This window comes from Falco cherrug, chromosome 9 (assembly GCF_023634085.1).
Source record: "Falco cherrug isolate bFalChe1 chromosome 9, bFalChe1.pri, whole genome shotgun sequence".
Classification (NCBI taxonomy): domain Eukaryota; kingdom Metazoa; phylum Chordata; class Aves; order Falconiformes; family Falconidae; genus Falco; species Falco cherrug.
The window spans coordinates 30,609,696-30,623,442 of NC_073705.1; the positions used below are offsets into that span (position 1 = coordinate 30,609,696).

At 37.5% G+C, this 13,747-nt stretch overlaps 1 protein-coding gene across 5 annotated transcripts in view; it reads right to left on the minus strand.

Moving 5' to 3' along the window:
- The window catches only part of CPEB3 (cytoplasmic polyadenylation element binding protein 3), a 92,344-nt gene that overhangs the window by 18,460 nt on the left and 60,137 nt on the right, over positions 1 to 13,747 (minus strand). For all 5 annotated transcript variants that reach the window (XM_055721519.1, XM_027803916.2, XM_027803910.2 and 2 more), the window contains 2 exons: positions 13,292 to 13,459; positions 11,399 to 11,488 (listed from right to left, as the gene is read on the minus strand). In XM_055721519.1, the coding sequence (XP_055577494.1) occupies positions 11,399 to 11,488; positions 13,292 to 13,459 (258 nt within the window). The remainder of the gene's footprint in view (positions 1 to 11,398; positions 11,489 to 13,291; positions 13,460 to 13,747) is intronic.

Genomic DNA, 13,747 nt, shown 5'->3' on the forward strand with positions numbered 1-13,747 from the left:
AGACCAAGCCAGCAACATATTTCCTGATTTTGTATGATTCTAACTCTCCCATGAGCAGATAGATATAATCTGTGCCTCACAGTGAGTGAACTGTGCCTAGAGAGGAACATAAGTTGTAAGACATTTCTTAAGACAGCAGGCAGAGCTTCAGTAACTAGACTTTGACTTTCCTTCTTTCAATCAAGTAGTCAATTTGTCAGTTGCTGCTGTGGTGTGTTGCTGGTTAATAATGGGTTTGCATGTTCACTCACATGTGGATTGTTTTCAGGTTCTAGTTGCTCAAGCTTCTTGTCTTTGTTGACCATATGGAAAAGAGGCAGCTTGAAAGACCTTCCTTAATAACGGAAGGTTTTTCCAAAACTTGATTACTCATAGCTACAGAACAAATTTATCTCTCTCAAAAAAACCAACAAAGTTTCTGGTTAGTGAGAGTATGCATTCCCCTGGGAGATCAGAATGGTACATTTTACCAAAAAAAATTACTGGACTTACCAAATCGTCTAAAACATTATGTTTTTCACTTTACCTGTACAGCTTCCATTGGTATACAAGAGACTACTGATTATACCATCTTGGTACAATTAGTAGTTACATACTAGTCCTACATATCTAGTCCCAAAACTAGTTAGAATTTGCATGGTATAAAGTAGATTAAAACTGCCAAACACAGCACTGAGACATCTGAGAAAGACCAGTTCTCAGCTGCTCCTAGCTTTTGAAATTAGAGCGCCGCATATATATGGCTTGGGCAGAGGCATCCGTGGTGTCTTCCACTCCAGCACCTGATGCATTTCCATTGCCTGTTCTAACCTCTGATTTGAGAGAACAGAGGTATAATTTGGGATATTACCTTCAGCAAATCGCTGATATACATATATATATATTCAGATTATATTGCACTAATTTTATATTACTGCATCATTATCTTAGGAATAGAATCATGTGGATCACCGCAGTGATTCTAGGAATGGAATATGGAATATTATAAGTATAATGTTTATAGGAATTTATAAAGAGAGCACAAGCTTCTAATGCATGAAGTGATTACAACTGATCACAGGAGTGGGAGCAGGGAATGACTTATTTTTAAATGACCCTCTGAAACCACAAATATGCTGCAGTGCTAGAACAGAATCTCTCTTTCATCACCACCCCCAATCATCCCCTTGAACTTACTCCAATGATTTGAAAGAAGAATGGTGCTTCATAAATTAGTAAAACAAGACATAACACAAGCTATTAGCAAAACAAAATATTATCAGGTCCTTGATACCACTATTCATAAGATTGCTTTTATCCTGGAGCCCATAATACTAACAGATCAATTAATGTATTTCCATTTACAAGACAGAAGAAAAGGCAACATTTAATGAAAATATTATTTAGATTGGGGGGTGGGCGTGGGATGACACAAACCACAGTAAAATATACTTGGCTTTAGAAGTGGTTAATGAGAATCAGACAAACATTTAACTGCTTCCATTTGACAAAAGCGGTCTGGTTACTTCCTACAGGTAAGTGATGGAAAGCTTTTTCTGTACTTAGATATGTTCAAATTTCAGGTAATGCTTTCACTTCTCCACTCTCTTTTTGCTGCCTAAAACCTTTTTTTAGGGTCTTAGGCGTTAGTGGGTTTTGGAAGAAAATTTAGCTAGATATTGTGAACTGACAGTCATTCAAATCAGAACTAGCAGCATTTTCTTTCATATGTGTACTATGAAGTGACAAGACTGAAGGAGAAACATATTTTCTGTCTGCTTGGGAGTCTTTTAGCCATGAAGTATGCAAAATTTCAGTATAAACAGCTACATAGAATTATTTAATATACTTTAGCTTAAATATACGTTCGCTATTTAAATATATCATTGATAAGAGACTTCTCAATCAGAATTCATATTTTGTTCTCCATACAGACATTTCATAGTAGCTACAAATCCAGTGGGAATCTATGCCAGACTATTTTTACCTCCCGAGTAGGCCATGTGATGTGTACTCAATGATTCAGTTTGATATAAGCAGTATAATATACATGTATGCTCAATTAGTATACCATATATCACCGTCTAACATATTTATTTATCATCCACAAAAATGACAAAGAGATACACACCCCTAAAAATTCAGTGCTCTTATTTAGGAAATGTCATCAAGCTTTATATGCTTCTGTTTCACTAAATACAAGCCTTTCTTTAAAAGAGGATCAGCATCTCCTGAAATAAGAGCTAAAACAGTTAAAATTTTGAACTTAACCCTGTCCCAGATTTGGATAGCTGGTAACTTGTAAGATTTATTTTTGATTATTAGAAGATAAAATCATAGGATTCCTCCTTTCTCTTTGAGATCATCTTTAAGAACATTAAGATTTAAAACCTGTGATCACAACCAAGTCAAGCTTTAGTAAAATTAATTGCCCAATAAATTGAAAAAATATTTAATTTGCATATAAGTTGGTGTTAGTTACCTATATACTACAGAATACTGAATACCCAAGACATGCTCCTGAAAAATCTCATAGTACATATAATATTCAGAAAACTCATAAAAGACTGCATTCTTTAGTAAGGACTATCTTTAAGATTTCCTGTCTGTCCATCAGTAATCTTGTCTGCAATTTTATTTTTTGGCCACTGTCAGTTCTTTAGATTACTGCATCATTTAACCAAGCACATGTCTATTTTCCATTTAAGTCAGGGGTATAATTAGTCTAAGTCAGTCAGAATTTCAAGAAGTTTTACTGCAGATAAACAATGCACAACATGAAGAAAAAAATACAGGCACTAAGTCTTGTTGAAAAATCCCAGTCAATTATTTTAGCATCTGGCCAAATAAATTTACCACAACAGTTAGTCCAGAAAGTGGATGCTTGGAATTGTTATTTAAACAGAACTTACTGAATTGGGCATTTGATTGAAAGCTTGTGATCATGAGTAGTGATTAGTAGATGCATGAACCAGACTCCAATCAGCTGCTCTTTAGATTTTGGAAGCAGCAATCCCTTTGATACAAGCCTTAAATATCATCTGTGACTTAACTCAATGCACTCTAATAAAATAGATAGTTTGTGTAAAGCATAAGAAATCCCATTGCAATCTTAACCCCTCCAGGCAGTAAGTGAGAGAAAACAGCCTGCCTGTTTGGCATATGACTAACAAAAAAGTATATCGATGATTTCTGGGAAGACAATATTATGCAGCTCTCAACTTGACCTTTAGTTTTCCCTAAAGAGTCAAGAGGCTGATGGAGAAAACCTATCAGTAGGTGTGCAGAGCAATGCATATGAACTTCAAAACTGGCTTTGCTGGAAGCAATCGATACGGCCTAAGTATCTCTTCTCATGTAACATACTACCTAGCCCATCAGTCAAAGCAAAATTGAGAGGCAGTAGATACTAATTAATAGAAAAGTGATACATAGACTTCAGACCATGATACGAACTTTCCAAATATGCCTCCTTTAATTGCTAGCAACAAATCAATTAGGTCTTTTAGAAACCTGAATTTTCTCTGCGGGAAATTCAAAGCCTTTTGATGAGACTGCTGACCGAGTTATGAGACATTCTGTCATGCGATAATCACACAGTCCAACAGAAGAAGTCTAGAATTTAATGCAGTTTTGCATACAGCAAAACAACCCTCTGTTTTGACTTGTGTTGTAAAGAAGGTATTTTGCTTCTACCAAAAATGTCTGAACAGCCTCTGAACAGTTACGACTACAAAACTCTCCTAGCAATCTATTACTAATGCTGTAAAATGAAGTTACATGGTAAATTGCCATCAGTCCCCCAGTCAGATATAAAACACTTTGCTATAGATTCAGATATGAAAGAGGCTGGTTGACAGATGCACATCCAGGCTGAGATTGAAAACATCACAGAGGATTGTCATTACAGTCTTTTTTTGGAAACTCTGGGGACTAGCACATTAGCGAGGAAAAGTGAAAAAACAAGTGGCTTCTCTAGCAAATTAGAAGTGTAGCCATGAGAAACTGTAGACTTGTATTCACCTTCAGATACCAAATACTAAAATACTTATTATCCATGTGAAAATGAAGAAGTCTGACAGTAAAATTTATCATATTAACAGCGTGCACTGGAAAAGCTGCTCTGGGACTATTGCAGCCCTTGAACTCTCACTTTTGAGGCAAAAGAACTTTTTCTGCTTAAATAATCTGCTTGAGCAATTAAGAGAAACCTAGGTGATGGAGACCTACTGAATTTATTTCCTGTATGACCTATCAGCCCCGAACGCATATTACTTCTTCAGAAACTGGAAAAGTTAGTCTTTTATTTGTCTGTTGTACACATACAGCATATTACTGTACACAGACATCGTATTATCCAATGTAGTTTGATGCTGATCCTAAAAATGTTATTCATCTGAACAAAAGAACTACCAAAAATGCCAGGACACTGGTAGGTAACAAAGAATCAGTTAAGGATGTGCTCCAGCCTTTCAGAGATATCTTAAGAACTTTGCAGTCTTTGGAGGAAGGGGGGTGGGAGGAGAAGGAAAAAAGTCTACACAGACAAGTGTCCTCTAGACTAAAAGTCAACCACAATTTCTTGAGGATAAAAGAACCTTAAAAAAAAAAAAAAAAGCAACACAAAAAAATAATGAAAAAACAAACATAAATGAGGGATACATTTCTTGATAGGACAGATCTAAATTTGGACAACATCCATCTTTTGTGTTACAGGCAGTAAATAATTTTATTTGGTCCAATTACATAAAATCTCACAAGAGACTACTCCACTTAGGAGAATGTTTTACAGACTGTTGTCAAGCATGTGGTGTTGCAAGATCAATTCTAACAGAAAAATAATTGAGAGCCACGATCTGTAGTTGCAGCCCAACATCTGCCCCTCGCAATGCCACCCCCACACCTTAAAAACAGTCCTAAAAGGAGCCAATCCAGTAATTGTGGGGCATTACATCAAATTTGTCATGGCTCGATTGGAAAAAGCTTAGACACCACATAAGGAAAACAAAGGAGAGAGGGATGTAGACAGTGACAGAAAATTGTTTCTCTCATAGGAACATTTAGTGAGGAAGACAGAAGCTACTGGGGTTGGATTTACTCTGCTTTACAACTTTGCACTAGAACCCCAAATTTTGTTCTTGAATTCTATGCCACCCATCCTTTCTAAACTCACATAGTCCTGGCTCTGAAAATAAGGTTTTCAGTACTAACCTAGATTACCTTAGGAATATTTGGCTACAATCATGATATTCTTCTCATAATAAATAGCCTTTATTTACTTATTTGGTTACTGTAGTCATAAGCAACTAATAAGAATGATAGAAACACCTTTACTACCAAATCCTGCAGAGACTATGGATGCTGACTCCCTTCTGAAGAGACCTGGTCATCCCTTAGCTGCTGACTGAAGAAGAGTCAACAAATGCTTGCTAAAAAATTGTGGTCTCTTCAGGGGTAAAAAAAAATTCTATAGCAATCTAGCAGTTCAAAAAGAAAATAGCATTTGTTGAAAGCAACATGAAAACTGGGACAGAAAAATCCTGCAGCGCTACTTCAGAATCAGATTTGTTCTGCCTAGGCTTGATTGCTCAGAAATATTTTCATATTTTGCCTCATCAGATTCTTGTTTGCTCATAGAAAAAAAATCACAAATGGCATAGTTTTAGGGACAGAGATTCTCTTATATGAGGCCAGCTCGCTGTATGCTCTTTGAGTCTGTCTTTAACTGGCACAGCAGACATTTTAAAATCATCACCATTGGTACATCACCAAGAATTCTCTTTTAGGACAAGACAGGAAATAGTGTGAAGAGCTTTACAAAGGGAGGCTTGAACAAGTATCATGGAAAACCTAAAAGAAAATTCTATACAAGAACAACCCTGAGTTATAATCTGCTCTTCTGTACTGCATTTTGCTGCCACACATTTTGTGAACTGCATTGATTTGGGATGTTGCTGCCTTGCTGTGGGAAGACACGGGGATTACAGATAACACACACAGCTTCAGATGTCAGTGTCTGATATTGCGCACATGTGTGTGGGAACATACATAAATAAAATTTAAAAAAAGCTCTCGCCATACAATGTATTGCTGGATAAGGAACATCCGTTTCCATTCAAACAAATATTATGATCTCTGACTTCAATTTTAAAAATACAAACATTGGCTAGGCATTTCATTCTGGACTTTGGTGCTATGGTATTAGATCAGTTAAGCCAAAGGAATTAGTTTCAGTACAACGGACTGCTGTATTTGGACAAACCAGATACCTTCTTGTGAATACAACTGATGAAATTAGAATTACAATTCCATACTTCCTCCTTGCAACCATTCGATCTTGCTCCTCTGGCAGAAGCTACCATTCTTCAAGCATACCATAGAATTAACTGTGCAAATAAATGGTCCTCATCCATGAAATCAAGATCAGTCAGAAGACTACCAACAACAGTGTTCCTACCTAACATTACCTTAGAGACCATCAGGAAGGCTCATACGATCTTTCCCACCAGTTGTTTTAAATTAAAGCATGAAATTCACTTCATAATGTTACTTTGTGCGACTTTGCATACACTATTTTCTTCTTCATGAGATCTTGTTCACCCTTAGTGTCCCCTGTGAATCATTGGGGACAAGTGTGCTTATTTTTATCAAACAACAAAATAACTGAAGAACGGGGAAAACGCAAGAGGATGAGACTGCTGCACCACACATCTAAAGCAACTGTAAAGCCAAAGCATTCCTGCTGTTCCAAACCCATCCTGTCTCCAAGCTCTGCCATGCTTTGCCGTCTCACTCTAAATCTCATCTTTATCCAAACATCAGTCCTGAATGGAAAGAAACAGAGGAAGACTTATGCATAATTTTGTCATTTTAAAACATTGAGCAGTTTTTAGTGACTGCTAGAAAAGTCATCATTATCACAAAGAAAAAACAGTAAAGACTTTTTAAAAAGTTGTTCTAAAGCTAGCAATCTGTTAAAAAAAACAAAACAAAACACCCCAACCTAGAATGTTTTTGAAACAGTTGGTACCATCTGCTTAATAAAAAAAACAGGGGGGAAAAAAAGGCTGTAGTTAGCATAAGCATTGCTTAACTCAGCAGACCAGCAAATAAGTAAAAAACCCATCAATTTTTATTTCAATAAAATATTAATTATCTGGATTTGGCAAGAGCATAATACTGTGTCATTGTGATATGTAACTGCATTTGATAACATTCTTCAGTGTGTATTTCATTATTTCTTAACATCTCACAGGTACTCAAAAACCACTTAGCTACAAATCACATTTAATTCCCAAAACTCTGTCGTGAAAGCCAAGTAAACACATTATGAACTGGGCATCTGCTTCCCCAAAACCAACACATGGCATTTATAATTTTGCCAGTTCCGTTACTAACATACCTAAACAGGTGCCAAAGGAAGTAATCCAAAGACTTTTCAGGCAATAGGAATGAATTGGCCTTATTCAGAAACAAAGCATTTAAATCACCTCAGGGTGACACCAACATAAAAACATGGTGCTAAGCTTTACAATGCATAGGAGGGGTAAAAAGAAACCTTAAGGCAATAATACAGATGCTCAGAACTAGAAATAGGAACTTCTTATACACATTGTCAGCTGTTATCAGCTTCTCCTGCCCAAGTGCATAATATACACTGTCAGTGACAAAACAGCTGGGTGCCACCAGTCCCTCTTCTCTCAGCAGCCTAAATATTGAATTCACTGGCAAGCAACGCATCCTGCAAGGGCTGTTTGATCTATCAGATGATTTTGGGTTTGTTATTATAATAACCAAAACTCAACCATTGACCAAGCCAGGCTGCTTTCCCAAACACATGCTCACAGTGTATTCTGTGATGTCAGGCGAGATTCAGAGTAAGGGTAACAAAAATGCAGAATATCTGGGAAAACAGGAAAACCTCAATAATATATAGGTAGTATAGATGTGCTTGAGGAATATGGTACAGGCATGTCCATGTTGATCTGTGGTCCCCCAAGGTCCAAAATCATAATGTTGGCACTGCACTATAATGAGCCTTGTGTAACTCACCATGCTGGAGATTGTAGTTCAGCATTTTTCACACACAACCGTCCACGTCCACCAGGTCCAGCACTAAATCTGAGGTAACGTGCCTAAGTGGACCTGTGGTGACACCATCCTGCCCAGGATGCCAAATCCAGGAAAACCTTCTTTGTTCAAGCTCAATGCTGCAGGAACGTTTCTGGACTCCAGCTAAGGCCACTGCACCTACGCTAATCAACCATACCAACCAATAAATTATCTAGTAAGGCTTGGTAGAACTGGCTACACATCTATGGCCTGACTTGCTCATTAAACTAACCAGATAAAGCTCTTGGTGGGGGTGGGGGTGGAGGTCACTAGAGCGTAAGGAACATTTTATTTTAATCTTTCATATTTCATGCTTGATCAGATTAGCCACAGCTAATAGTTCCCGCAGCCTTTTGTTCCTAGCCCTAAGAGTATCAACAAAGCATTCTGAATACAGTGTAGGGAATTCGCATATTGCACCAACATTGTAAACATTCCACAAACTCAATAAATTATACTAGAGAGTACATACTGGAAGTCTGTATTAATACACTCAGAACTGTGAGGGATGTCATCCATCACCCGGATGTAAATATGAAGACAGAAAACCACAATATAAAACAGCACCAGTGTAAAACTTAGCTGACTATGCTGACCCTTGGCATCAACTAGTGATGTCGGCTCCAAACCTCTTCATTCAACGTTTATCAAAGCAAACCAAAAATATTGAACTTTGTTGTAAGTCCAGACACTGCCCACTGCTCTGACCCGACATGAAGGAGTAATGAGAAAGGTTATCCATCAAAAGAACACTAAGGTCTGTCTGGAGGTGATGGCATATTTTCAGAAAGAGCAGGGGTTGATTTTCCTGCCAGTGCGGCACATTTGAGTAGGTGGGAGAAGCCTTGGAGGTCAGGCTTTATTAACATGTGAACAAAAGATTAACCTCCACATCATCCTCACTGCATTCCAGCAATCCATTTTTCTTGTTTTCCTTTGAGTTTGTTAGCACACAAAAACCAACTCATTCTCTCCTCCAGAATTTAATATTATATTTTTGGACATGTTTTCCATTTGAAAGAACCATATTCAAAACGACAGAAAATTTACAGACTAGCAATGCAACATGGAAAAGAAGATATCTAGAAAAAGGGAAAAGACATTTGAATTCATGAGTATTTGACAGCTGAATAAGTCATGTCGCTGAATTTTGCGTCAAGCATAATTTCAAATATCTTTCATTTAACTGTATTTTTTAAAAGAAATGTCTGCTAATGCATCAAGGCAGTTTAAAATAAAAAGTAAAAAATAAAAATAAAAGATTTAATTTTAGTTCTAAAGGAACTTCTAATGAAAAACAGCAGTGGAAACATTTTATTTTGGTACGTCTGCAATGATTCCTTAGTAACTTTGGAAAAGACATACTCTATAAATACAAAATAGACAAAAAAGGCTGTAAAAAAAAAATACACATTCACACTTCACCCTTTGACTCCTGGTAATAACATTCTGTCTTCTATGCAGATGCTGCCTATATAGGATCACAGTAAATGAAGTACATTTGACCTACCAAGCTTAACATGCCTGTAAGTGAACCTCAAAGACAGGAATGCAGGACGTATGATGCTGCAGCCCTGATTGATAACTAAGAAGTCAGTTATAAATAAATCTGGAACAGTTGGGATTGACTGTTGTTTAGCACTTTCAGACAGACGTTCAGGGCAACTGGCAGGGACTTTGGAAGCTGTTTCCTATATTAGAATCATGACAAAAATAGAAGTGAGGCTGCATTCCCTTGTCTTCTGCTAAAATAGATCTCACTCAAAACCATTTTTACAAGTTTGGCAAGGCATAACTAGTCTGCTGTCAGATACAGAACTAAATCATAAATGGAAGTCCCATGCTGATCTACCATGAATAGTTACTTATTGAATTAATAAGAAAGCAGGGGGAAGGGGGGGCAAGAAAAAACAGTGGAGAGTAGTAGGAGATATTAGGGTCAAGGAGAAGGTGATTTTACTGCAATTTTTTTTTTTAACTTTAAGTGAAGGTACAATCAGAATTCACTAGCCAGAAAGACCCTAAAGACCTTTAAAAATAAAATAAAAAGGGAAAATCATACATTTTGCCAACTGTCCTTCAGAATATATGGGGGGTTTTGAGGTTTGGGGTGTTTTGTTGTTGGTTTGGGGTTTTTATTTATTTTGGTTTTAAATTCAAGAACAGATATTGCAAAATAACTACTGACAGCAAGGCTGAGTTGTGAGAATGGAACAGGAAAGAGGGAGCACGTATGGGTTTTGTTCTGGTTTTAAGTTCCCCCAATACTGTTTGCACGGCAAGCATTTGTCAGAGTTCTCTCACCTCCAACACTTAAGCTTCCAGACACATTAAGTTCACTTCTATTTATGTGGTTTTTACAGTAAAAAATATATCTCTCAAAATATTGTAGGGCTAGCTAGTCCACTGACTGAACAGGCCATTGTTCTGCCAAAATCATCAGTGGCCTTAATGCACACTCAAGAGCTTACAGGGTCAGGAAGAACAGAAAATCTTAAATATAAACTCAAAATAATGTGTGTAACTTCATGCTACTGTTGCAGATCATGAGTGAACTCCCAAACCATATGCAAGAGGCATGCATGACTGAGAACAGAATGTATATAAAATAATACAAAATCACAGAAGAGACTAGGATACAGTAAGAGCCAAGTAACTGCCAAACAGGTTTCCCCTAAACTGTTCTTTCTCAACCAAAACAGGTCTGGTGTTTTGCTGACAGATATGAACTTGTCCCACCTGCACGCACCCAAAACCACCCTGAACCAAATCAGCTCCAACCTAGAAACAATGTGAGGGTGGTGCACCATGCCCACCTGCCCTCTCTTAGCTGAGCTCATTGCTGCGGTTCAGCACCTGGTGAGCCTGGATGCAGACCTTGTGGGTCTAAGCAGGATCACAGCTTCTTGGGTCAGAACACACAAAAAGTGGGCTCGTGCTTCTCTGTAGAATACTGTGTACCAAATCCACTGGCGACTTCCAGCTATTATTCCTCTAGTTTCTACAACATGCAAACTGCAACAGAATCAGCACCAGGGAATTTCTGCAACTTGCTTTCTAAAGGAAGCCTCATATAAACTAAGGCATGATTCAAAGACTCCAGGCTTGCTGAAGAAGCACACACAGGACCATATTTCAGTCACTGAATTGTGTTTTTTCCATCATGACAACTGCTGAAAATATGCTTGTTGAAAGAGACTAAATTCATCAGAGAGTCAAACCTTTTCTTTGTAATGGATTGCCACATTGCAGATGTAGTTTCCTTTTACCAGAACAGCCTGCATAAATGTATTTTAAACTAAATTACCTTTAGGTGGAAAATATGACTTGCTTTCAGCTTTGTGAGGCCAGTCCACCACAAGAGGTCCAAACCTACGAAAGCTGGCAGTGATTTCATCTACAAAAAACAAAGGAGGCACTTTAGAGAGAATCTGAAGACTGACAGTGACAAGGTAAAAAAACCACAAGAGTATTTTCTACACCTATTAAGAACAATGAAAACTGCAATAATGTACAATGAGGATGCTTAAATACTCTTTCACCTCTATGCTACACATGGCTGCTTAAAAATAAGTAATTTTACATTCCACTAATGCAAGTTTACAGCAAGATTAAATGCAAACATGATCTATCAGAAGTGAATATGCTTCAGCTGTGGTCTATTTCTAATTATAGCCACAAAGCAGGGTCAGATACAGCCACATGGGACTGACGGAGGAGCTACATGTCAGCATGGCCACTCCTTGTAGCATGCCCTAGAAAGCAGGCTGCATTAGGTCATGCAACTGTGGGGATTTCACCTTCCTCAGTCCCCTCTGGAAATCTGCCTTGAATTACCAAGTTACTACTTTGCTTTTTTCAAGCATCAATTTAGAAACAGTGTGGAACACACATCTCAAACTATACTAAAGGACAATTCTGTTTTACATGCAAATGCTTCAGAAAAAAGTATTTTAAGTTACTCTTTTAAAATGTTTTTTGTTAATGCATTTATATATGTATTTTGAAGAAAGAATTAGTTTAAAAATTATCTAATGCAATGATAGATAGATCAGAGCAACAATCCATCAGGAGAAAAGCCTGAAGACAAAGGCAGTGCTTTTCCAATTTTTTGATTGCTGTCTGAGATGTGTCCAGTTTGTCTGACTCCATGAGTTGCACATCAGATTCTTCAAGCAACTAGAGTCACAAAACACTTACCGTATAACTTGAGAGCTGAAGGACAAATGTGTTACTTGAGTAGACCTCTTATGGAAGAGGATAACAGCTCCTAAGTGGCTATGTTACTTCCTTACAGGATAGGCTGGGCATATATTTTTATTCTGAGTGACCCAGCAATGTTCACATCAGTTATACCTGTTGGCCTGCTGCTTCTTGAAGTCGGGGATTCAGATTACTCAGCAGTCCCTGTTGATACAGTCCTACAACTCTTGATGTGACATGGGAACTGCATTTAAGCTGTTTGTAAACCATAGATTGGCAACATACTATTTTCTTTAATGCACGTAGTTTAGGCTTCAATTTAGTAGATCAGATTCTGAGATCCCTATGTATGTTGATTGAAGATACACTGTGGAGGATTCCAGCTATAGTATGAAAAATACACCAAAAACTGTCATGATTTTGGTGTAGGAGTTGGGGTGTGTGGGGGCACACACAAGTAGAGAAGATACTGAGACTGAGAAAAAACCTGACCATCTCTACTAAGCTGGTTATTATTTTGTAACCACATTGGTTGCCCTACATTTGTTAACTCAACAGTACATATATGCTGGATATAAGAGCTGATTAATTAAAGCCCAATTTATTTTGGTAAGGACTGTATTAACAACGTCCTTAAAGTCAACCACATCTCTTAAAAAAAAACAGGGAAAGACTACAGAGGAGTGGCAGTGGAAACCCACGAAGTTCACTTTTCAGTTTTCCCACTTTACATATGTGGGAACATACGCTGCTATTGCAGATTAGACCTGCTACACAGGCATTTCTGTCTCCATCTCTTCTGATCTACAGCACAAAAGAATGCCAGGTGAGTTCTCAGGTGTTGCAAGGGGTGCTAGGGTTTGTTTTAAATAATGCCACAAGCACAAGAGACATACCTGGAAAAATACATTTGTTTTTATAAATATCTGACCTTTTTAAAGTAATTATATGAAAGCACCAATTCCCACATCTCACCAATGTAACTTATTCACAGTACCTTCATCAATGTCAGGAGGAAGACCTCCAACAAACACCTTTCTAGAATAGCGTTCCACTCTTTCACCATTCTGACAGCGTGTTGGAGAGCTGAGACCCGATGATAAAGACTGATCACCATGGCTGTCATCTAGGAAGCCATCTTCAAAAGGAAAAAGCGAAGACCGACCTGTAACAGATTTTGTAATATCTACAGTTAACGCTATAACCTGGAGAATTAAATATTTCAGTAAAAAACATTATATTTTCCTTTTACTGTTTTGCTTTAACAGAATTTGCATTAAAGAGCCCAGCTAAGTGGTCCAGTTATCCAAATTATGTTCATTAGTATAGCTTCTATTTTTCCAAGACCATATTATCCTTACAAGACAAAAACCCTAAACTAGCTTTAAAACAAACCCTTGCAACTGGCTAGCAATGAAAACGAACAAGAAATCTGATGAAATTGTGTGTCATA